General features: G+C 40.8%; 1 protein-coding gene across 1 annotated transcript in view; it reads right to left on the bottom strand.

Moving 5' to 3' along the window:
* Window positions 1-2,058, bottom strand: part of SKAP2 (src kinase associated phosphoprotein 2) — a 165,150-nt gene extending 163,092 nt beyond the window's left edge. Inside the window, exon 1 of the mRNA XM_052638991.1 lies at window positions 1,874-2,058. Coding sequence (XP_052494951.1) covers window positions 1,874-1,940 — 67 coding nt within the window. The 5' untranslated portion in view covers window positions 1,941-2,058. The remainder of the gene's footprint in view (window positions 1-1,873) is intronic.
* Between the last annotated feature and the right edge of the window lie 23,444 nt (window positions 2,059-25,502).

Here is a 25,502-nt window from a genome sequence, read left to right as displayed (position 1 = left end):
ACCTCTTGAAAGTACAGTATAATCCAAATTTGTCATTGCTAGAAGTTTAATGTTTTAATAGTTGTTCTTAATATTTCATGTTTTAATATGTGATTTACTTCAATAATGTGAGATACTGAAAATGTCAAGAAGATTATTTTTGAAATGCTACTTTCAGATATGTATTATCTAACTACAGAGCAGAGAAATGGCTAAAGTATATATGAAGTTAGCAATGGCAGATAACTTAAGTATTATTTAATCCTGAGCTTTCAATTAAATTACTCAAGTAAGGGCTACATGAAATACTTGTAATCCATGGGGATCAGAAAATAGAGTCTCATAACCTATATATCATACTATCTGCAAATTACGCCTGTGGATCCAGATTACAAACTGTCTATTGTGGAGCTGTCAAGCTTTAAAAGCATGTATCCAGGGGTCTATGCTTTACTTCTTAAACTCAAAAATTCAGACCTAAAATATCCTGAAAATGGTGACTTCTCTCTTTAGAGTTATGATAAACAGTTCTCTAACCTGGTAAAATAATATTCTAAGCAAGGAATCCCAGCATGGTAACAACAAACATGTTAACTGTAGTAAAATAAAATCAGCACTCACTTGAAACTCTCATAGAATGGAATAAAAGCTGCCTTGACTCAGTCCCTACGGTTCTTTCAGTATATCCCACAATGGTACCCATTAACAAGCATTTCTTAGAGTAAATCACTACCCCACAACAAATGCAGTCATCATAACACTGAAATCATGTTCACAAAACATGTCTGCATTCATATACTGTTAGTTTTATTTTCTCTAACAGCATATTAAAAGATTTAGTCTCTCAGTGCTCTAACAGTAACTACATATAATGCCACATTTTAAATATTGCTTTAAGAGTTAAAACAAGCAAATTGTATCATAGGCATCTAAAAGAAACTTTTAACCCACTTTTTCATGACCAATATTGAAGGATACTTAAACTAAAAATTTTAGATCAAAATTCAATATTCAGAATTCTGATGTACACATGACAAAGTGAATAACGGGAAGAATTTCAGAGCATCAGGATAGGTAAAATTTTTGCTACCCCAGAAAAGGATGTATTTTCTACGTTGTGCAGAAATATGTTTTTATTGGCCCCTAGCGAAAATATACATCTCCCATACTAGATAACGAAGTAGCAGTGGATTTGTAACAGCCTTGAAGAATGCATCTTTAATTCCTAAGTTCCTACAAACGGTCACTCAAGACTGAAAAGGGGAAGATGGGGGTGCAAATACGAAATACTGTACATTCATCGTCACAGGAAGCTGGACTTTAACACATCCTTCCTTTTGTGTTGTAACGCGTTACTCAGGCTGAAGACAAGTGGTCATTTGAGAGTCAGGCCCCCTTTGAAAGTCTCAAATATGGGTGGGCTGAATGTTCAAGAAAATGGGAGTTTTAGAAATGACAAACCCTGTGGTCCCATAACCCCTAACTCCTAATCTCTGTAGCTCAGAAATCTCTTTCTCTTCCATCGGCCAAGGGACCAAAGAACTAGTTCTTTGACCTCTCTCCTTCCTCATCTCTGTGACACACACACACACACAGTCTTCAAGGTACCCTGATCGCGCGCGCGCACACACACACACAATCTTCACAATACCCTGATCGCGTTAGTAAAGCCCACCAAGAAGGGCTTCCCCACCATCCTCGCACCAAATTTCAACACACACGCCCACTCCCATTCTCACATCCCACTTCCCCACTCCCAGTCCCGTTCCCACTGGGCAGGAGGCGTGCAGAGCCAGGAGGGAGGGTAGAGACTCCGAATGCTTCTGTCCCCGCCGGCTCGCCGTCCCCGCGCCCCCGCCCCCGCCACATTACCCGCCCCCTTCCCGCTTTTTACCTGCCAACAGGTTCTTAATTTCCTCGGGGAGGGGGTAGGGAGAGGAGGTGCTGCTGGGGTTGGGCATGTTAGGGAGCTCGGGGCGTGAGGGGAAAGGACCTGTGCTGAAAGGGGCACCGACCCGCTAGGGTTGCGGCTGCGATCTAGACTCGGACTATCCCGGTAAGGACAGCGGGGCTAAGAGTCCGGACACTGCCAAGCCGAGGCTCATAACAAGGAAGTCACTGAAGCCCCAGCCACAGCTGCTGGACTCTCGGCCCAGCCCCGCCCGGCAATTCGGGGCGGGGAGGTGGGAGGGGCGGGGGGCGGGGAAGAGGTCCGAAGGGCCTGAGGGGCCTTAACTGCGCATGTGTAATCCCTAGGTTTTCCCTGCCTCCGAGAAGAGCCTCAGGGCAGACCACACCCACCGCTACGTGGAGCGGGAGGAGCGGCTGGTGGGAAAGAGCGGACTCGGGCTGCATCACCTGATCCCGCGCCCGAAGCGCTTTGCGGCCATTTTGGTCACTGGTAGCGGCGCAAGTGCTGACCATTTCTGCACGGTCCCAGAAAATAAGGACTCGGCGGAGCGTCCAGGTTTTCCGATTGAGAGACTTTCTGGTTTTAATCAGTCCCGCCAAGCTTTAACACTTTGCGCAGCACCCCAGATGAAGTTTTCGACCGCCCTAAACTATTGAGGCCTTCTTTGTCCGATTGCATGATGGCATCAAAGTCCCATCTTCCGCCAGTCTTCCCTGAGAGGCCTGTCCGGAGCTGCTCCAGAGAGCGCTCCGATTGGCTCTTACACTACGTAATTCAGATTTGGAGGGTGACCGATCTCCCGTACTAGGAAGCGCAGAGTTCTAGTTACAAACAGAAATAGATAGCACCTATAAGCATCAAAGAGAAAATTGCTATAATTCCATTAAAACGGAATTATAAAATTTTTTCATTGCAACCTGATCGTTTAATCATCAGATACGTACTGAGTATAATCTCAGCAAACTTACTGAGTTTAATCATCAGCTACTTACTGAGTGTCTTCTAGCTCTAAATCTTTTCACAGATTTTCTCTAAAACACAGTGTGTGTGTGTCTGTGTGTGTAGAAGAAAATAAATATTTTTTTTCTTCAGATAGGAAACGGAAGATTTTATTGTGGCTCCAATCGCAATATAAATTGTTTATTCCTCTACCATCCAACCTTCACTATATCAATGGTCCTTAAACTTTAGTTTGTGTTAGAATCACAGACAGAACCTATTACAATGCAGTCTCAAAAGTCCCGCTCCCAGAAATTCTGATTCTGTTTAGGATGGAACTTGATTGATTGCATTTTAAACAAGCCCCATTGGTGATTCTGCTACTATACACCCTGAGGTTTTATTTTGAGAATCACTTTACTACCTTTGAGCTCCTATAGGACACGAAATGTGTCATAACACCTTTCATCAGCACCTGGAACCCACAACCTGACACAGAGTAATGGCTCTATTAATATTTCACACTAAATAAATCTCACACAGTAATAAAAAATTAAGTAGTCAAATACAAGTCATTTGTGTATAATTCTCTAAGAAATACACCAAACACCAACTGTGAAAAGTGAAAGTTGCTCAGTCCTGTCCGACTCTTTGCAACCCCATATAGTCTGGGCCAGAATACTGGAGCGGGTAGCCTTTCCCTTCTTCAGGGGATCTTCCCAACCCAGGAATTGAACTGGGGTCTCCTGCATTGCAGGTGGATTCTTTACCAACTGAGCTATCAGAACACTAACTGTAAAAGGAAAAATTAAAACATTTTGGAGTTCTCTCAAAACAAAAACCAACACAAAAACTTTAGAATTGTAGTATAACATGCAAAATAACAAAGACACCCCAAAATGGAACCTGAAATTCCTATTCAGAACTGTGATGAATTATAGAAAAACTGTTGAAAATCAGAATTCTTTTTGGTGGAGGTAAAAGTGGATAAAAAGTTATTTTACAACATAAGTCCTCCAACTTCAAAGAATTGAGAATTATTATTCTTAAACTACCAAATTATTTTCCTAAAGAAGGAAAAAACAATTTTATTGACATATATATTAGGATTCTTCCTCCTTATACAGCTATCACACACAAGTCTTTGTCTTGTCACATTATTTTTCATTAAACCAGGCCTCCAAATGTTCTTATCCTTTGTTTCTTTCTGATAGAACTGACCAGATTTTTTTTTATTCTTGGGTCTCATTTATTTATTTACACTCCATTCATTGCACAAAGGAATTGAGGTGATTTACTCTTGTATCAAATAGACAGCTTTCTGGAGTGGATCAAATGGACACTGTCTACACTACTCATTATGACAAGTCATTCTTGTTAGTGAGAGACAGGAAACTATTAAGATTGCCTTAAAATATATAGCATCTAGTAGTCCAAATAAAAAAGGCAATAACAGAAAATGGACTCTTCATATAAAACACATTTTCCCTATTTAGGAAACCATTCTCAGACACAGCTTTGCGATAGATTCACTTGGGCAATGCTTTGTATACTCTATCATTTTTACTGTTTATTGTTAAAGTTACTGAAATTGATTATAAGACACAAAGAAAAATAAAGAGAGGCTAGAAGAAATATATTCTTATTTATTTCCAAATGTTTCCACAACAAAAAATAGGAAGGAAATCAAATTATACTTTACATTTTAAACTAGTCATATTAGGTAAAAAGGAATAATAAAAGAAACTTTAAGTCTCAACCTGAGATTCAACAGCTTTTCTACCATTCTGCAGAGGCTAGATTCTGGAAAAATCTCAAGATTTGACTTCTCAAAAGTACATTCTTTAGTTCAAAGATGCGTGTGTGTGTGTGTACGTACATATTTCCTTATTACTAAAGCTAACCCCCTTCCTTACATCTTTCAAATTTAGCTTAGCTGAATAAGTATGTGTCCACAGGCTTAGTTTTAAAAGAATCTAGATGAACAATGAAGAAAAAACAGTGAGCTAAAACAATTTATGTTTCCCTGCTTCTCATCTTTATCTGGCTTTCATAGGCATGTGGAAGAAAAATTATAATTTGTAAGAAAAGGGACAGAGAAAGCTTCTGACACAGACATCAGAAGGGGGACGGGGAATGCCCCCCTAGCTAGTCTTATCAAGGCCTTATATACTTTTTTCAGACCCACTCCCACAACATACATCTTAAATTCACAAGTTTAGAACGAAAAATAGAAAGATCTTACCAGACCCACTCCTATAATATACATTTTTAAATGACAGGATTAGTCAGAAGGTTCTTGTTAAGGAGAAACATGTCCTCAAGCAAGATACAGTGTTATATTGACTGCTGCTGCTGCTGCTGCTGCTAAGTCGCTTCAGTTGTGTCCAACTCTGTGCGACCCCACAGATAGCAGCCCACCAGGCTCCTCTGTCCCTGGGATTCTCCAGGCAAGAATACTGAAGTGGGTTGCCATTTCCTTCTCCAGTGCATGAAAGTGAAAAGTGAAAGTGAAGTCACTCAGTCGAGTCTGACTCTGCATGACCCCATGGACTGTAGCCTACCAGGCTCCTCCATCCATGGGATTTTCCAGGCAAGAGTACTGGAGTGGGTTGCCATTGCCTTCTCCACTGCAGCTGCTAAGTTGCCTCAATTGTGTCTGACTCTGTGTGACCCCACAGATGGCAGCCCACCAGGCTCCTCCATCCCTGGGATTCTCCAAGCAAGAATACTGGAGTGGGTTGCTATTTCCTTCTCCAATGCATGCATGCATGCTAAGTCGCTTCAGTTGTGTCCGACTGTGCGACCCTATGGACAGCAGCCCACCATGCTCCTCCGTCCGCAGGATTCTCTAGGCAAGAATACTGAAGTGGGTTGCCATTTCCTTCTCCAAAGTTATATTGACTAAGACAAAGCAATGTAGAAAAGAATGTTTGTCCTTTTCTCCTTGAGAAAAGGACAGACCCCTTTCTCCCTCTCAGGGGCTCCGGACCCCTTTCTCCTCCTCAGGAACCCTGTACTTTTTATCAGCCTGCCTAGGAATTGACTCTCTCAGCACTGTATCTGTTGCTACATAACAAAACCTAGCTTAAAACAAACATTTAGTATCTCACAGTTTCTGATGGTCAGGAAACCGTGATCAGTAAAGCTGGATGGCTCTAGTGACAGTCAAGCTGGTTGCAGTCATTTAAAGACTTGTCAATAGCCAGATTAGCTTTGAAGAAGGTTCACCCACAGTACTGTTGGTTGGAGCCCTTCATTCCTCTTTGATGCTGACAAAAGGCATAAGTTCATCACTACATGGACCTTACCAGGCTGGTTGAGTGTCTTCTTGACCTGGTAACTGGCTTCCCCCAGAGCAAGTGATCCGAAAGGTAGCACAACCAAGACAGAATCTGCAATGTGTTTATAAATTAATATCAGAATAAGCATAATTGACTACTGCCACATCCTATTGGTCACAGAGACCACGCCTGGTATGGAAGAAAAGGCTGTTAACACCAGGAGGCAAGAATCACTGAAGCCATATTGGAAGCTGGCTACCATAATCAGCCCTTTGGTTCCAAATGATTCACATCTATCCCAGTGTAAAATGCACCCATCCCTTCCCAAGCCCTGTGCAGTCTCTTCTCATTACCGCATCAGCTCAAAGTCCAGAATCTCATCTAAATCAAGTTCAGGTGTGGATGATGCTTCTAAAATAAAGCTTGAGCATAGTTTTCTTGATCTAAAGACCTATCAAGTAAAATGACAAGTTATCTGCTTCCCACATAACATACAACAATGGGACAGGCGTAGGATAACCACTATAGATATACCAAGGGAACAACATTTCATGCAAAGATGGACTCGATAAAGGACAGAAATGGTATGGACCTAACAGAAGCAGAAGATATTAAGAAGAGGTGGCAAGAATACACAGAAGAACTGTACAAAAAAGATCTTCATGACCCAGATAATCATGATGGTGTGATCACTAATCTAGAACCAGACATCCTGGAATGTGAAGTCAAGTGGGCCTTAGAAAGCATCACTACGAACAAAGCTAGTGGAGGTGATGGAATTCCAGTTGAGCTGTTTCAAATCCTGAAAGATGATGCTGTGAAAGTGCTGCACTCAATATGCCAACAAATTTGGAAATCTCAGCAGTGGCCACAGGACTGGAAAAGGTCAGTTTTCATTCCAATCCCAAAGAAAGGCAATGCCAAAGAATGCTCAAACTACCACATAATTGCACTCATCTCACACGCTAGTAAATTAATGTTCAGAATTCTCCAAGCCAGGCTTCTGCAATACGTGAACCGTGAACTTCCTGATGTTCAAGCTGGTTTTAGAAAAGGCAGAGGAACCAGAGATCAAATTGCCAACATCCGCTGGATCATGGAAAAAGCAAGAGAGTTCCAGAAAAATATCTATTTCTGCTTTATTGACTATGCCAAAGCCTTTTATTGTGTGGATCACAATAAACTGTGGAAAATTCTGAAAGAGATGGGAACACCAAACCACCTGACTTGCCTCTTGAGAAATCTGTATGCAGGCCAAGAAGCAACAGTTAGAACTGGACATGGAACAACAGACTGGTTCCAACTAGGAAAAGGAGTGCATCAAGGCTGTATATTGTCACCGTGTTTATTTAACTTATATGCAGAGTACATCATGAGAAACGCTGGACTGGAAGAAACAAAAGCTGGAATCAAGATTGCTGGAGGAAATATCAATAACCTCAGATATGCAGATGACACCACCCTTATGGCAAAAAGTGAAGAGGAGCTAAAGAGCCTCTTGATGAAAGGGAAAGAGGAGAGTGAAAAAGTTGGCTTAAAGCTCAACATTCAGAAAACGAAGATCGTGGCATCTGGTCCCATCACTTCATGGGAAATAGATGGGGAAATAGTGGAAACAGTGTCAGACTTTATTTTGGGGGGCTCCAAAATCACTGCAGATGGTGACTGCAGCCATGAAATTAAAAGACGCTTACCTCCTTGGAAGGAAAGTTATGACCAACCTAGATAGAATATTGAAAAGCAGAGACATTAGTTTGCCAACAAAGGTCTGTCTAGTCAAGGCTATGGTTTTTCCAGTAGTCATGTATGGATGTGAGAGTTGGACTGTGAAGAAGGCTGAGCGCCGAAGAATTGATGGTTTTGAACTGTGGTGTTGGAGAAGACTCTTGAGAGTCCCTTGGACTGCAAGGATATCCAACCAGTCCATTCTGAAGGAGATCAGCCCTGGGATTTCTTTGGAAAGAATGATGCTAAAGCTGAAACTCCAGTACTCTGGCGACCTCATGCGAAGAGTTGACTCATTGGAAAAGACCCTGATGCTGGGAGGGATTGGGGGCAGGAGGAGAAGGGGACGACAGAGGATGAGATGGCTGGATGGCATGACTGACTCGATGGACGCAAGTCTGAGTGAACTCCAGGAGTTGGTAATGGACAGGAAGGCCTGGTGTGCTGCGATTCATGGGATCACAAAGAGTCGGACACGACTGAGTGACTGAACTGAACTGAACCACTATAGATATACCTGTTCAAAGAGGGTGGGAATGATTAGAAATATACAGAGAAAAAAAAAAGATATATACAGAGATTACTGGTGCATAGCAATTCTGAAATCACAAGTTCTTTGATTAGGACAAAATCTACTCCCACCTGGATTAACTTCTTCACAGATCTCAGTTCTGCCCTCTGAATCATTCTTCTTGTTTCATGAAAGGTAATCTAGTCTTCATCTGAATAGTTTTCTCAAACTGCCTCCTGCCAGTGGTCTTAGTGTATCCAAAGACCTCTTTTCATTTTGTACTCTCACTATCCCAACTTCTATCAGGGTTCAATCAGAGAAGCAAAACCACCAGAAAGGAAATAGATAGATAGATGGATAGGTAGATAGACAGACAGACAGATAATGTAAAGCAATTTGTTACAGAGATTTGACCCTACACAATTCCAGATGTTCAAGCTGGTTTTAGAAAAGGCAGAGGAACCAGAGATCAAATTGCCAACATCTGATGGATCATCAAAAAAACAAGAGAGTTCCAGAAAAATACATCTATTTCTGCTTTATTGACTATGTCAAAGACTTTGACTGTGTGGATCACAACAAAGTGTGGAAAATTCTGAAAGAGATGGGCATACCAGACCACTTTACCTGCCTCTTGAGAAATCTGTATGCAGGTCAGGAAGCAACAATTAGAACTGGACATGGAACAACAGACTGGTTCCAATTAGCAAAAGGAGTGCGTCAAGGCTGTATATTGTCACCATGCTTATTTAACTTATATGCAGAGTACATCGTGAGAAACGCTGGGCTGGAGGAAGCACGAGCTGGAATCAAGATTGCCGGGAGAAATATCAATAACCTCAGATATGCAGATGACACCACCCTTATGGCAGAAAGCGAAGAAGAACTAAAGAGCCTCTTGATGAAAGAGAAAGAGGAGAGTGAAAAAGTTGGCTTAAAGCTCAACATTCAGAAAATGAAGATCGTGCCATTCAGTCCCATCACTTCATGGCAGATAGATAGGGAAACAGTGGGAACAGTGGCCGACTTTATTTCTCTGGGCTCCAAAGTCACTGCAGATGGTGACTGCAGCCATGAAATTAAAAGACACTAACTCCTTGGAAGGAAAGTTATGACCGACCTAGACAGCATATTAAAAAGCAGAGACATTACTTTGCCAACAAAGGTCCATCTAGTCAAGGCTATGGTTTTTCCAGTGGTCATGAATGGATGTGAGAGTTGGACTATAAAGAAAGCTGAGTGCTGAAGAATTGATGCTTTTGAACTGTGGTGTTGGAGAAGACTCTTGAGAGTCCCTTGGACTGCAAGGAGATCCAACCAGCCCATCCTAAAGGAGATCAGTCCCGGGTGTTGGAAGGACTGATGTTGAAGCTGAAACTCCAATACTTTCGCCACCTGATGCGAAGAGCTGACTCATTGGAAAAGACCCTGATGCTGGGAAAGATTGAGGGCAGGAAAAGAAGGGGATGACAGAGGATGAGATGGTTGGATGGCATCATCGACTCGATGGACATGGGTTTTGGCGGATTCTGGGAGTTGGTGATTGACAGGGAGGCCTGGCGTGCTGCGGTTCATTGGGTCGCAAAGAGTCGGACACGACTGAGCGACTGAACTGAACTGAACTGAATTGTGGAAGGTGGTTAAACTGCCTTTGTAAGGCTGTTATTTTTGCATCTAATGCTGGAGCTTGAACCTGAAGTCCAACAGAGCAGAGTCAGGAAGGGAAGATGAAGGCAATTAGTGACAAACTGGAATGCAGAAGCATGGCTTATGAGGACAACTTAAATCCCCAAGTTAGCTGCCTCTGACCTTTGTATTACTTACGCCCTGCAGAAGATGCGATCCTTCATTGCAGAGTTAAAACACACTGGACTTCTGAGTCAGAGAGCTGACAGAAGGATCCAGCAGAAGGTGGAGCAATTGCAGATCTGGTTGTGGCCTCAAGGCAATGAAGTGAGCCAGAAGATAAACAACAATGTCTGTGAGCCACAAAATAATGTATGTGTTGCTTCCCTTCTGAAAGTCTTACACAAGAATCTCTTTCCTGGTGCACCCTAACCAGAAATAGATAGAAAAAGGAATCCCAGGAAATAGAGGTGGACAGATTGCAAAGCCACCAAGCATACACACTTGGACTTCCTTGGCAGTCTAGCGGTTAGGGCTCTGTGGTTCCACTGCTTGGGACACCAGTTTGATCCACTGACATGGGACACCAGTCAAGGACTAAGGTCCCACAAGTCACAAGCCGCAGCCAAATAAATAAAATAAAATAAAAATTTTAAAATAGGTGTGATACAGAACCTGACCTGAACCAATAGGTTCTGATAGATATGACTCACTAACTTGTCTTTTGAATTTTTAGGTCACAATCACTAATCCTAATAATTTATGAATTTAACAAGATAAGGAAACTCATTCTCTTTTGCTTTCCATCTCACTTGTATACATACAAACATACGCTGAGGCATTTTACTACTCCAGTCAATCATTTTAATATAAGAAAAATAAGCAATTTTATGTAGACTGGATTTGAGTTCTTAACAAAATGCTACACATCTTTAGGTCTCTACAAATTAGGAATAAGGTAAGAGAACCGTCCATCCCTTTTCGGACTTGTCAGAAGCTACCCGATTCTCTGCCCAGGTAAAAGCCCTCTTTTCTGTTTAACTGAAATTGGTTTCCCTTATCCAGACTCTCAACACTCAGATACCTTATGATTGTAATCTGATAATCTCACTCTGATCTTATATTCTATCTAGTAACTAAGTTTCTCCTGCCTGGGTTCTGAAACCAAGTCTTTTACCTTGCCTACTTTTAGTAAAAGGACATATTTGTTTTGATTGCTTCTAGCCCTCATGGACTATGGATTCTGCCTTACTCTTACAGTGTTGATTTATAGGCTGGAATTATATTCCATGTAGATCTCCAGAGAAGTTCAGTTCAGTTGCTCAGTCGTGTCCGATTCTTTGTGACCCCCTGGACTGCAGCACGCCAGAGAAGAGATGGACACAAATCCCTCTCTGGCCTTCTGCTGATCAGGCTTGACCCCAGAGTATGATCACTAGGAACATGCTAAGAAAATGCTTATTCTTTTTTACTATGTAAAACATGTGAACTGTTTTACTACTATGTGGTTTGTTAAGGTTATCCTGAACTCTGAGCAGGTACATAAAAAGACAAGAACTTTTGATCCTCCCCCTTAATTCTTGTCATCAAATCTCTACTTTCTACTTCAGAGGTCCAACTGAGTGACCTTGAAGAGAGTTATTCTTATGCTTAACCTGAGATGTAGTATGCCAAGTCACTGATGAAATTTAAGCATCCCCAGTTCACCCTGTTCTCAAGCATGATCCTGATGTGCACTCCCTGAAATTCTACCAGTTAGAGACTTGGCAGAGTTATCTGTTCACTCTCTAGATTGATTTTAGAAGTCGTCTTACATACTACATGAATTAAGCACAATGTGGTTTATATGAACAATAAGAGTATTTTAGAATTCAAAACATCCTGAGAGAGGGCAGGCTGCATAGTCTTACCAAGGAATAGTATCAGGACTGGCCATGTAAAGCAAGCAATGTTTTCAAGGTCATGTTTTATGCTGTATGCCCTCCACTTTCTTTAGGATAGCTCTGGTCCCCACCACATTCTTACCAACATTTAATGAGACGACAGTCATCTAGAAGAATGAAACTGAAGAGCATAACTGCCTTATTCTTAACTTTGATGGACTCACATTTGAACTCTGATTGAAGTAATCAGGTTCAGTCATTGACTCCATATGAACTATTTACTCTATTTTCTTCAGTTCAGTTCAGTCGCTCAGTCGTGTCTGACTCTTTGCGACCCCATGAATCGCAGCATGCCAGGCCTCCCTGTCCATCACCAACTCCCGGAGTTCACTCAGATTCATGGGGTCACAAAGAGTCGGACTCGACTGAGCAACTGAACTGAACTGAACTGAACTGAATGGTCTAGCGGTTTTCCCTACTTTCTTCAATTTGAGTCTGAATTTGGTAATAAGGAGTTCATGATCTGAGCCACAGTCAGCTCCTGGTCTTGTTTTTGTTGACTGTATAAAGCGTCTCCATCTTTGGCTGCAAAGAATATAATCAATCTGATTTCAGTGTTGACCATCTGGTGATGTCCATGTGTAGAGTCTTCTCTTGTGTCATTGGAAGAGGGTGTTTGCTATGACCAGTGCATTTTCTTGGCAAAACTCTATTAGTCTTTGCCCTGCTTCATTCCGCATTCCAAGGCCAAATTTGCCTGTTACTCCAGTGTTCTTGCCTGGAGAATCCCAGGGATGGAGGAGCCTCATGGGCTGCTGTCTATGGGGTCACAGAGAGTCGGACATGACTGAAGGGACTTAGAAGCAGCAACAGCAGCCAGGTGTTTCTTGACTTCCTACTTTTGCATTCCAGTCCCCTATAATGAAATGGACATCTTTTTTGGGTGTTAGTTCTAAAAGGTCTTGTAGGTCTTGATAGAACCGTTCAACTTCAGCTTCTTCAGCGTTACTGGTTGGGGCATAGACTTGGATTCCAGTGATATTGAATGGTTTGCCTTGGAGACGAACAGAGATCATTCTGTCATTTTTGAGATTGCATCCAAGTACTGCATTTTGGACTCTTTTGTTGACCATGATGGCTACTCCACTTCTTCTGAGGGATTCCAGCCCACAGTAGTAGATATAACAGTCATCTTGGAAAAAAAGTTATGAACAACCTAGATAGTATATTCAAAAGCAGAGACATTACTTGGCCGACTAAGGTCCGTCTAGTCAAGGCTATGGTTTTTCCTGTGGTCATGTATGGATGTGAGAGTTGGACTGTGAAGAAGACTGAGCGCCGAAGAATTGATGAGTTTGAACTGTGGTGTTGGAGAAGACTCTTGAGAGTCCCTTGGACTGCAAGGAGATCCAACTAGTCCATTCTGAAGGAGATCAACCCTGGGATTTCTTTGGAAGGAATGATGCTAAAGCTGAAGCTCCAGTACTTTGGCCACCTCATGCAAAGAGTTGACTCATTGGAAAAGACTCTGATGCTGGGAGGGATTGGGGGCAGGAGGAGAAGGGGACGACCCAGGATGAGATGGCTGGATGGCATCATGGACTCGATGGACGTGAGTCTGAGTGAACTCCGGGAGATGGTGATGGACAGGGAGGCCTGGTGTGCTGCGATTCATGGGGTCACAGAGTCGGATATGACTGAGCGACTGAACTGAACTGAACTGAACTGAGTTAAATTCACCCATTCCAATCCATTTTAATTCGCTGATTCCTAGAATGTCAGCGTTCACTCTTGCCATCTCTTGTTTGACCACTTCCAATTTGCCTTGATTCATGGACCTGACATTCCAGGTTCCTATGCAATATTGCTCTTTACAGCATTGGACCTTGCTTCTATCACCAGTCACATCCACAGCTGGGTATTGTTTTTGCTTTGGCTCCATCCCTTCATTTTTTCTAGTTATTTCTCCACTGATCTCCAGTAGCATATTGGGCACCTAATGACCTGGGGAGTTCCTCTTTCAGTATCCTATCATTTTGCCTTTTCATACTGTTGATGGGGTTCTCAAGGCAAGAATACTGAAGTGGTTTGCCATTCCCTTCTCCAGTGGACCACATTCTGTCAGACCTCTCCACCATGACCCGCCCGTCTTGGCATGCCCTGCCAGCATGGCTTAGTTTCATTGAGTTAGACAAGGCTGTGGTCCTAGTGTGATTAGATTGACTAGTTTTCTGTGATTATGGTTTCAGTGTGTCTGCCCTCTGATGCCCTCTCGCAACACCTACCATCTTACTTGGGTTTCTCTTACCTTGGGCATGGGGTATCTTTTCACGGCTGCTCCAGCAAAGGACAGCCACCGCTCCTTACCTTGGATGAGAGGTATCTCCTCACTGCCGCCCTACCTTGGATGAGAGGTATCTCCTCACGGCCGCCCTTCCTGACCTTCAACGTGGGATGGCTCCTGTAGGCCCTCCTGCGCCCAGGCAGCCACCACTCCTTGGACTTGGGGTTGATCCTCCCGGCCTCCGCCCCTGGCCTTGGGAGCAGGGTGCCTCCTTCTGGCCGCCACCCCTGGCCTTGGGCGCCAGGTGGCTCCTCTCAGTCGCGGCCCCTGACCTCAGACGTGGGGTAGCTCCTCTCGGGCACCGTCTCTGGCCTCGGACACAGGGTAGCTTCTCTCAGACGTCACCCCTGACCTCGGACGCAGGGTAGCTCCTCTCGGCTGTTCCTGCGCTGTGGCAGCCTGGCACTCTCGGCTTCTGTCCCTGACCTAGGATGTGGGGTAGCCCCTCTCTGCCTGCGCCTAGTGCACCGGCCGCAGCCGCATAATAATTATTTTTGTTATGGGATTTTTATTTTATTTTTGTTTTGTTATTGCAGCCATTAAAAACATGACTTTAGATGAAGCATAATTTTCTAATACATTTCAAGAAATCATTTTATAGCGAAGTTGGCAGAAACTTTAGGACATTAAATAATTAGAAACAAGCCTAGGTTTCTTTCTATATGTAAAGACAAAATAGTACATAGTGATCACAGTCTTTCCTCTTATTATAGTACATTTATTCTCACTAGGCAATTTTAAAATACCAAGCTGTCTTCAGCAACAGTAATTCAGTGGGTTTGTGCCTAACATATTCATGAAGGGCTTTGATGGATTTGATAACCATAAGCAGCTGTTAACATTAAATTGCCATTTAATTTTTTCAGTGACTTTCAAAGTTGTCAATATTAAACAGGCATGTTTTATCAATGATTATTTTGAGATCAATAAGAACAAATTAAATAAAATTTAAAAGGCTCAAACAAATTCTCCTTTTTTTCTGTAGTGTTCCACTATTAGTAAACAAACAAAAAAATTTTTACAGGATTTTAAGCACTACCTTATCATATTTAACAAGAATTTACATTGTATATCACTATATTCAGATATTCTTCTATTCTTTCCCACCTCATCCCCTCCCATTTAATTTTTGTCCCATTTCCTTAAATCTCGACTTTGGTTGGAAAAAAATAACCTGAAAAACTAGCGGGTAGATCCATATAAGTATAATGACCTTAACTGTAGTGACAAAAATATTAAGCACATTTGTGCTCATTTTCCTACAAGAGGTAAACAAAACTTATGGAGTTTTGCTGTTATTATTGTTTTAATTTTTCCAACTTTAATCAGATATAATTGACATATAACATTGGGTAGGTTTAAGATGTACAATGTTATGATTTGATGTATGTATATAATGCAAAATACTCACCACAAATAAGTTCAGTTAACATATCAAGGCATGTACCTCTTAATGCTCTGCTGCTGCTGCTGCTAAGTCGTGTCAGTCATGTCCAACTCTGTGCGACCCCATGGACTACAGCCTACTGGGCTCCTCCGTCCATGGGATTTTCCAGGCGAGAGTACTGGAGTGGGTTGCCATTGCCTTGTCTTCTTAATGCTCTAGACACATTGAAAAAGCATTATTTATTTATATATAATTGTAAAACAGCCAGTAAAATAAACATAGGTGGAGAATAAGAACAGGAAAGAGGAAAACCTAAGATCTCTATTGTATCAGTTAGCTATTGCCACAAAAATTAAGCATAAATTCTCAAAATTCACCGACTTAACAATAATTCTCCTTGGAAGAAAAGTTATGAACAACCTAGATAGTATATTCAAAAGCAGAGACATTACTTTGCCAACAAAGGTCCGTCTAGTTAAGGCTATGGTTTTTCCTGTGGTCATGTACGGATGTGAGAGTTGGACTGTGAAGAAGGCTGAGTGCCGAAGAATTGATGCTTTTAAACTGTGATGTTGGAGAAGACTCTTGAGGGTCCCTTGGACTGCAAGGAGATCCAACCAGTCCATTCTGAAGGAGATCAACCCTGGGATTTCTTTGGAAGGAATGATGCTAAAGCTGAAGCTCCAGTACTTTGGCCACCTCATGCAAAGAGTTGACTCATTGGAAAAGACTCTGATGCTGGGAGGGATTGGGGGCAGGAGGAGAAGGGGACGACCCAGGATGAGATGGCTAGATGGCATCACGGACTCGATGGACGTGAGTCTGAGTGAACTCCAGGAGATGGTGATGGACCGGGAGGCCTGGCGTGCTGCGACTCATGGGGTCGCAAAGAGTCAGACACAACTGAGTGACTGAACTGAACTGAACTGAACAATAATTCTCAGAGATCTGTTGAGTGGCCAACAGTTAGATAAAGGTTACTTAATCTAGGCTGAGTTCAGCTAGGACTATTCAGCTCTACTCCACTTGAATCAGTCTTGGGCACGTTCTTCTTATAACAATGACAGAGGCATAAGAGAGCATGCCCAGAAACATAAGTACTTTTTAAGCCTTTGACTAAATCACAACTGCTAAGATCTCATTGGCCAAAGAAAGTTACATGGTCAGTCCCAGAGCCAAGAGGTGGGGAAATACTCCTTAACCACAAGTGAGAATATAGTGCAAAATTACTGCAAAGGATATAGATATGGATATCCTATTTTGGGGGTAGTAATGAAGACTTGGAATAGTAATCCATTCTACCATAATGAAGTAGGCAGAATAAAGGCTGTCCCCTAAAGACGTCCACATCATAATCCTTAGAACCTGTAAGTACATTACCTTACATGGCCAAAAAGGGATTTTGTATAGGTGAATAAATAAGGATCTTGAAATAAAGAGATTATCCAAGTGGATAATCCAAATGTAATCCCTAGAGTCCTTATAAAAGGGAGGTAGAAGACTCAGAGTAAGAGAAAGAGATGTAATATCAGAAGCATAGAGATTTTAAGACGCTTTGAAGATGGAGGGGCCACAAACAAGGAATGCAGATGGCCTCTAGAAGCTAAAAAAAGGCAAGGAAAAAGATTCTCTTTTGGAGCCTCTAGAAGGAACACAACCCTGCTGACACCTCCATTTTAGCCTAATGAAAGCTGTTTCAAACATCTGACCTCCAGAACTGTAAGATAATACATTTGTGTTACTTCAAGCCCATACAAATACATTTATAGTAATTTGTTATAGCAGCAATTGGAAACTAATACATCTACAAAATCCATTATCTGAATAAGAGATTTCTAAATCATCAATAGAACCAGTATACGTAATCTTACTACCAACCAAATATCATCTTAGTAAATAAAGCTATTTGTAGAACATACACGAATGCCTATGACTTTAGTTTCCTTATTCCTGTATACAACTGTTAAACAGTTCTTCATACATCACACATTCCCTCAGCAAAAACTACTAAGATCATGACTCTTAAATCCCAGGCTTGAATAATAAATCCTGCCTGACAACATCGCATTTACAAAGGCAGTAACTACGGCACTCCAGCCTTGATGAAACTCCCTGGGTTTCTTTCCAGTTTCAAATTCATGCCAGTCTGCCTTCCAGTCAGTCTGCTTCTTAGATCTCACCATCCACTCACCAAACTTTTTTCAGTGCAGCACTCATATTCACTCCCTTACTGAGAATCTGAGGTCAGAGGGCACTAATTCCTTTATTAGAGGTACCGAAATCTCTGAAGTTCTCCCTGATCACCAAAATGGTTTCATTTTTCCTTATTTATACTTTGAGTAAAATTTCTGTAGGTGAGGTTTCAACTTCATTGTTCAAGATGGCAGCATCTGTGTTCCAGGCAGAAAGATGGGGAGTGTCAAAGAAGAGTGAGAAAAGACAAGTACTAGCCCTCTCTTTCAGAGAAGGCAGTGGCACCCCACTCCAGTACTCCTGCCTGGAAAATCCCATGGATGGAGGAGCCTGGTGGGCTGCAGTCCGTGGGGTCGCTGAGGGTCGGACACAACTGAGCGACTTCACTTTCACTTTTCACTTTCATGCATTGGAGAAGGAAATGGCAGCCCACTCCAGTGTTCTTGCCTGAAGAGTCCCAGGGATGGGGGAGCCTGGTGGGCTGCCATCTATGGGGTTGCACAGACTCAGACACGACTGAAGCGACTTAGCAGCAGCAGCACCAGCAGCCTTCTCTTTAGGAAGGCACTCAGGCTGCCACAGGACAGTTCCACTTACATCTCACTGTCCAGAATTGGGTTACATGGCATCACTAGCTGAAAGGGTTCTGAAAAGTATTTATTCAGGGTGATCTCATGCTAAGCTCAGAATTCTATCAGTCTGTAAGAAACCATCAAAAACTGACAAGTAGTCTGACACAAATGTTGCCTCTGATTCTTCTTACTGAATAACAGCAGAACAAAATTTACATCAGCACCAAATTTTGAAATCTTAGAGAATTTGGTTAAAAAAAAAAAAACTTTTAGGGAATAGTTCTCCTTTCCACTTGTCACATGCTGCTAGCACCTTTGCTCATCTTCCCTCATGTGCGTTAAAGTCTAGTATCTTGTTTCTCCATTTCACAAATGTAATTGTGGCATTTTCTGAACTTGAAAGATTAGCAAACTGTTTCAAGCTCCAGATAATGAGAAAGTTAATCTACATCTGGTTGAGTGGTTGTTTTTTTTTTTTCTTCTATTTGCCAGGAAGCTCAGAAATGGGTTTGCAATATTTAAACAACTAAATAGTTATATTATTACTACTGCATTTTCTTAGAGGGTCTTAAGTGTAGAATCTATTCTCTGTTCACTAAAAGCAGAGATCAACTAACCAAAGAAAATCTATTGATCATAAATTTAACTGCAATTGATTTGAACTTTCACCTTTTCTTAATAGAATCTAGCTTTGCATTTTTGAATGTATTATGCAAAATGACTGGATAAAAGTGTTCGTTTGTAAAAATATTTTAATTTATTTATTAGCTGAGCCACACAGCTCTCAGGTTCTCAGTTCTCTGACCAGGGAATGAACCATGGCAGAGACAGCCGGGAATCCTAACCACTAGGCAACCAGGGAACCCCCACAAAACATTTTCTTTTAAACTAGAAAACGAAGTTATGAAGTTTTTTACATGAAAATTTAATTCAGTGCTACTGATGAGGGACAATTTAGGCCTTTGGTACACTCAAAGTTAAAGTGGAACTTTCCAGCATGAAGTATTTTCAGAGAACAAAACTGAAGCAGAGATTTTAAACATCTTATTATTGCCATATTGCTAAGGCTGGTCTTTTATTAGATTGGTTTTCATTTCTTCTTGTTTTTCCCCCTTTCCCCTCAAGATTTTCCAAAAATTCCTGTAATACTAGATTCTTTTAGAAGGTTATTTATCACTGTGATAATGAAGATTTGGAAGCAGTTTTTGCTCTGGTTCTCTTGTTGCCCTCCCTGGCATTAGCAGCTAGAGTGCAACTCGAAGAAATCTGAGATGGAAAGACATAGACATTCCAAGATTTCTTTTAGCATTCATAGCGCTATTAGGCCGACCAGAGGCATTTTTATTTGAACTTTCACATCCTATGCTCAGAATACAAAATTTGATGGTCTGTGTTGAAACTGTTCTCATGGGACACTGAGCCCATTTAGAATAGGTTACATTCTCAAATAAAAAATTAAGACTGAACTATGTAACTGATTGGTCACCACTTGCTCTTAGGAATAAAGACAAACATTAATGATTCACTTCCCTTTAAGTGTTCCTCCTTCAAAAAGAGCACAGTATTCTTTATTTTAAATTACTTAATTAAAAATGATAATGTAACATTCTCAAGCAAAAATTATCAGACTGGTATAAAGTGAAAAGCAAAAGTACCTTTCCCTAATATTACTATTCTGAATTTTAATAGGGATTTCCAAAATGCCTTCTAAAAGGTTTGTACTAATTTACATTCCAGTATTCCTTAAATATAAACAAATATACTTAATAATTCTTTATTCATTTGCTCAGACCCTTTCCATATTTACTGGTTATTAATCTAATTTAGTTTCACAGCTTTCCTATGAGATCAACATATTAATCTCCCAGTTTTACAAATCAAAAGACAAAAATAAAGAGACTCTAAGTTGCTCAACAGTAACTTTACGGTGTGTTAGGAACTGAACTTAAACTTCTTACTTTGTGATAACATTATCTAGCCACTGACTCTCCAGCCAATTGGGAAAGAAAAAAAAGAAAAGTCTACAGAAAACTATTTTTAAACGTTTGAACATTGAGACCCTGATAAATACCAAATATCACCCAACTAATCTGGTCACCTAATATTTTTCTCTGACTTTGAGTAAAAGTCATATTTATGACCATTTTGGTATCCTTTCTATATATGTGTCAATTGGGACTCATTAGCCCACAATTATGAAGATTAATAAAGGTATTCACTAATAAAAGGCATATCATCCTGGAAAAAAATGCAGTTCCTATATTTTAGAAATTCTGCTACTGCTACTGCTAAGTCACTTCAGTCGTGTCAGACTCTGTGCGACCCCATAGACGGCAGCCCGCCAGGCTCCTCCATCCCTGGGATTCTCCAGGCAAGAACATTGGAGTGGGTTGCCATTTCCTTCTCCAATGCATGAAAGTGAAAAGTGAAACTGAAGTTGCTCAGTCGTATCTGACTCTTCGCGACCCCATGGACTGCAGCCTACCAGGCTCCTCCGTCCATGGGATTTTCCAGGCAAGAGTACTGGCTCTAGGAAATGCTTTATCTTCAGTTTCGTATCTTACCACAAAATCTCTGTGGTACCTGGGCAAGCACTCTGCCTAGTCATGTATTACTACTTGAGAGACAAAAAAGCAACCAAGGTGTAGGGCAGTTCTGACTCTGGAAATCTCAGTCCTGAACTCAAGTGTTACAGTCACTCTGTAGAGTACCCCAAAACTAGCTGAAGCTTATATGAGAAATGAAGTTACTTTTCTGCTCTCTCATACAAAGCTGATGGCCAAAACTATCTCTTCTAACGTCCCTTAGGCTGTCAAATCAAATTGAACCCATAGTTCTCACTCAAGGGCTTTAAAAGAGGCTTTTTCCATTGCTATTATCGCTTAAATTCATACTTGGCCTTCACAAAAGTGAGTTAGGACAGGAATTCATAGTACAGGGACATGTTTGAGTAAGAAAAATGGATGTCCTCTTTGTTGAACTAAATAATAATCCTGTTCTAGTAACAGCTTTGGAACTAGGTTGTCAGATTCCCGTTAAATTTAATTCTGCAGGTCTAAACCTCCAGGACTGGAATTATCTTTGTTCAACTGATGTTCATAGTATTTTTGCAAGGCTATCAGTGGATGAGAAATGAAAACGTTAGGTAAACATCTTGAAGGCTAAAAGTAAATCTGGTTATTTGGAGAATATTCAGGTAACAAATTCAAATTCACTTTGAAAGTTTGAGGTCATGTAGGCACAACCTCTACATCCTATGAAGCAAGAAAAAGACTGAATTTAGAGACTGAGCTTTCATATCAATTTTGTTTAGCTTATGAAATTTCATTTCTCATTAACAGCTCTGTAGTCTCTCATTTTGATGCCTCTCAATCGCTTTTATTAAATCCTGATGGTTTCTGATGGTTTCTGCAGAATTTGGTTAGGCTGGATTCAAGGTATCCAATGGAGATTTAGCTTTTCTGATTTGTTTGCTTGTTTAATTGTGCATATGGATAAAAAGTAGCTTTCCTGGCAGAACTTGGAAGTCAGAACAGACTGATGCGTAAATGAGCAGATGGGAATCTGACCTTGTCTGGATGAATTGGGAAAACAAAACAAAACAAAACCCAGTACCCTGATATCAAACCTTCTTGATATCAAGTATTTTCAACCCTAACCCTGTCTTGTATGGCCTTGGATAAAAATAGCAAGTCTGGAATTTCAGTTCTGTCAATTTATGGAGGAATTTGGACAAGTTATTTACCCTGAGTAGTAGTTTACTCTTCCTTTCTAAGAATGAGATGATTGTTGAAGGAGTTTCAAGTTGTATTTGTTTGTCTGGCACGTGACAGGTATTCAGTACAGTTATACCTCATGTTATTGTGTTTTGCTGTATTTCACTTCACAGACAATAGGTTTTTCTCTTTTAAACAAATTGAGGGTTTGTGGCAATCCTATAATAAGCAAGTCTGTCAGCACCATTTTTCCAGCAGCATTCACTCACTTCATGTCTCTGGATCACATTTTGGTAATTCTTACAATATTTCAAATTTATTCATTACTATTATTATTTTTCTTATGGTGACCTGTGATCAGTGATCTTTGATGTTACTATTGCAAAAAGATAACTTGTTGAAGGCTCAGATGATGGTTAACATTTTTAGCCATAAAGTACTTTAAAATTAATGTATATACATTGTTTTTTAAGACCTAATAACACTGCACATTTAATAAACTATAGTATAATATAGACATAACTTTTATATGCCCTGGGAAACCAAAGAATTCATGTCACTCACTTTACTATGACATTCACTTTAGCATGGTGGTCTGGAACGGAACTCAAAATGTCTCCAAGGTATGCCTGTAAATCATGAGTCTGATCAAACTCCAGGAGATAATGAAGGACAGGGAAGCCCAGCGTGCTACTGTCCATGGGGTCACAATGAGTTGGATACAACTGAGCAACTGAATAACAACAAAAATGCCTGTAAATAGTAACTGTGGAACTAATCAAAAAATAGTTAAACATTATCACAACGCCAGCTGAGACATGAGACAGACATTTTATCACTAAGTCTCTCCTATTAAATGTTGCCGGGAGAAGTGTCAATAACCTCAGATATGCAGATGACACCACCCTTTTGGCAGAAAGTGAAAGAGGAGAGCGAAAAAGTTCAGAAAACGAAGATCATGGCATCCGGTCCCATCACTTCATGGGAAATAGATGAAACAGTGGAAACAGTGTCAGACTTTATTTTGGGGGGGCTCCAAAATCACTGCAGATGGTGATTGCAGCCATGAAATTAAAAGACACTTACTCCTTGGAAGAAAAGTTATGAACAACCTAGACAGCATATTCAAAAGCAGAGACATTACTTTGCCAACAAAGGTCCGTCTAGTCAAGGCTATGGTTTTTCCAGTGGTCATGTATGGATGTGAGAGTTGGACTGTGAAGAAGGCTGAGTGCCAAAGAATTGATGCTTTTGAACTGTGGTGTTGGAGGACTCTTGAGAGTCCCTTGGACTGCAAGGAGATCTAATCAGTCCATTCTGAAGGAGATCAGCCCTGGGATTTCTTTGGAAGGAATGATGCTAAAGCTGAAGCTCCAGTACTTTGGCCACCTCATGTGAAGAGTTGACTCATTGGAAAAGACTCGGATGCTGGGAGAGATTGGGGGCAGGAGGAGAAAGGGACGACCGAGGATGAGATGGCTGGATGGCATCATGGACTTGATGGACGTGAGTCTGAGTGAACTCCGGGAGTTGGTGATGAACAGGGAGGCCTGGCGTGCTGTGATTCATGGGGTCGCAAAGAGTCGGACATGACTGAGCGACTGAATTGAACTAAAGTGAACTGATTAAACCTTTTCAAGTGGTCTGGAATCATAGAAACATGTGAACTGGTCTAAAGTTCAAAAGGAGAAGAACCTGGGAAGTTCATTCATCCATTCAACAAATAAAAGCGAAGAGAAGAATGCAAAGATGTCAGTCTATAAAGTCTCATACATACATCACCATATTGCACAGTAGAACAAAATACATGCCACATGATAAATTGAGTTAAAGTTCTATGGAACTTTGAGAAACAGAGTATTTCTTCTAGCTGAATTATGAGAAAATATTACAGGATTCCCCCACTACCCAAGAGTAGAGTATTCCTATGAAACCTTTCCTAAGCCACAGCTGTGTAAAGCAAAGATGCAATTATCTTAGGACACATCTTGCTAACAGAGGCAAAAAATAAACTGAGATAAAGCACAGATGTTCACAGACACAGTTCAAATCTATGGCAGCCTGATGCTGAGATGTTGAGTGTTGTTTCTGGGAAACTCTCACTGCCTGGGGTATGCACTGCCTTCATAAAGGGTGACTGTGAAACACATAACACACATTATTTTTGATTTTTGCCTTTTTTCTTCAGTAAAATGCAAAAATCCTCTTTGAATTTCTTTCTGTTAGCAAAAACTGGTACTAATGTAACACCTTTCATAAAAAGTGTCATAATGTGAATTTTCAAAAAGTAGGAAAGATACTTGTATTTGTAAAAGGTAAGTAGGCAGGATGGTGGTTTAGTCGCTAAGTCATGTCCGAGTCTTGTGATCCCATGGACTGCAGCCTGCTAGGCACCTCTGTCCATGGGATTTTCCAGGCAACAATACTAGAGTGGTTTGCCATTTCCTTTCCCTGGGGATCTTCCCAACCCAGGGATCTACCCGTCTCTTGCACTACAGGCAGATTCTTTACCGAGTGAGTTACCAGGGAAGTCCTTTAAGCAGGATGTTAATGAGTAAATAGGCAAAGTGTGTGTATAAAGTATCATGGTATTCAATTTGGCTAAAGCATGGCGTGAATAAAAGACAGTGCGAAATAAGACAAAAAAGGTAGATTTGGACCATACTGAAGAGGCATTAGAAGGCCAAGCAAAGGAATTTGAGATATATATATATATATATATATATATATATATATATATATATATATATTTTTTTTTTTTTTTTTAAGCAAGGGGAGAATATTACTGATATGATAATAGCTTTGCCAAGAGACAGTTCATTTGGGAGCTTTGTGAAAGAGAATGCAAGGAAGAAATATCAAATGCAGCTAGGAGACTGCAGTGATACTGGTGAAAGATTGTGATGTGCCGATTTAAGGTAAGAACAATGGGATAGAGGGAAAGGAGTGGATTCAAGAGTTGGGGCAACTAGAAAGTATAAAGTCTAGCAAATATACTGTTAATTAGTAAAGAAAGGAGGGTAACATAGTATAGGTATTTCTCATTCCTTGTTTTTGTTATCACTGTAAAAATGTATGTTGTCTGATTTTGCCTTTATTTTCATTTAAAAAATATTTTAACCTTATGTTAATTAAAGTGCTTAATAAACATGAGATGTTTATGTCATGATGATGATTATCTCACTAGGAATTAAAATAAAAGTTACTCTTATGTTTGACTTCTCTGTTAATTCTTCCTAAAAGTACTGGACTTCTTTCAATCCTTTAAGATGGTTCTCAGTTCTGGCTACTCGTTAGAATAGACTCCCTGAAGAACATTTTTGAAGTTCTAATATCTGTGCTCCAACCCTGGATAAATAAATCAGAATCACTGGGAATTAGACTTGGGCATCAATATTTTCAATTTTAACCTCCACACTGATTCCAATATA

Source organism: Budorcas taxicolor, chromosome 4 (assembly GCF_023091745.1).
Source record: "Budorcas taxicolor isolate Tak-1 chromosome 4, Takin1.1, whole genome shotgun sequence".
NCBI classification, from domain to species: domain Eukaryota; kingdom Metazoa; phylum Chordata; class Mammalia; order Artiodactyla; family Bovidae; genus Budorcas; species Budorcas taxicolor.
This window is presented reverse-complemented; position numbering and strand designations above follow the sequence as displayed.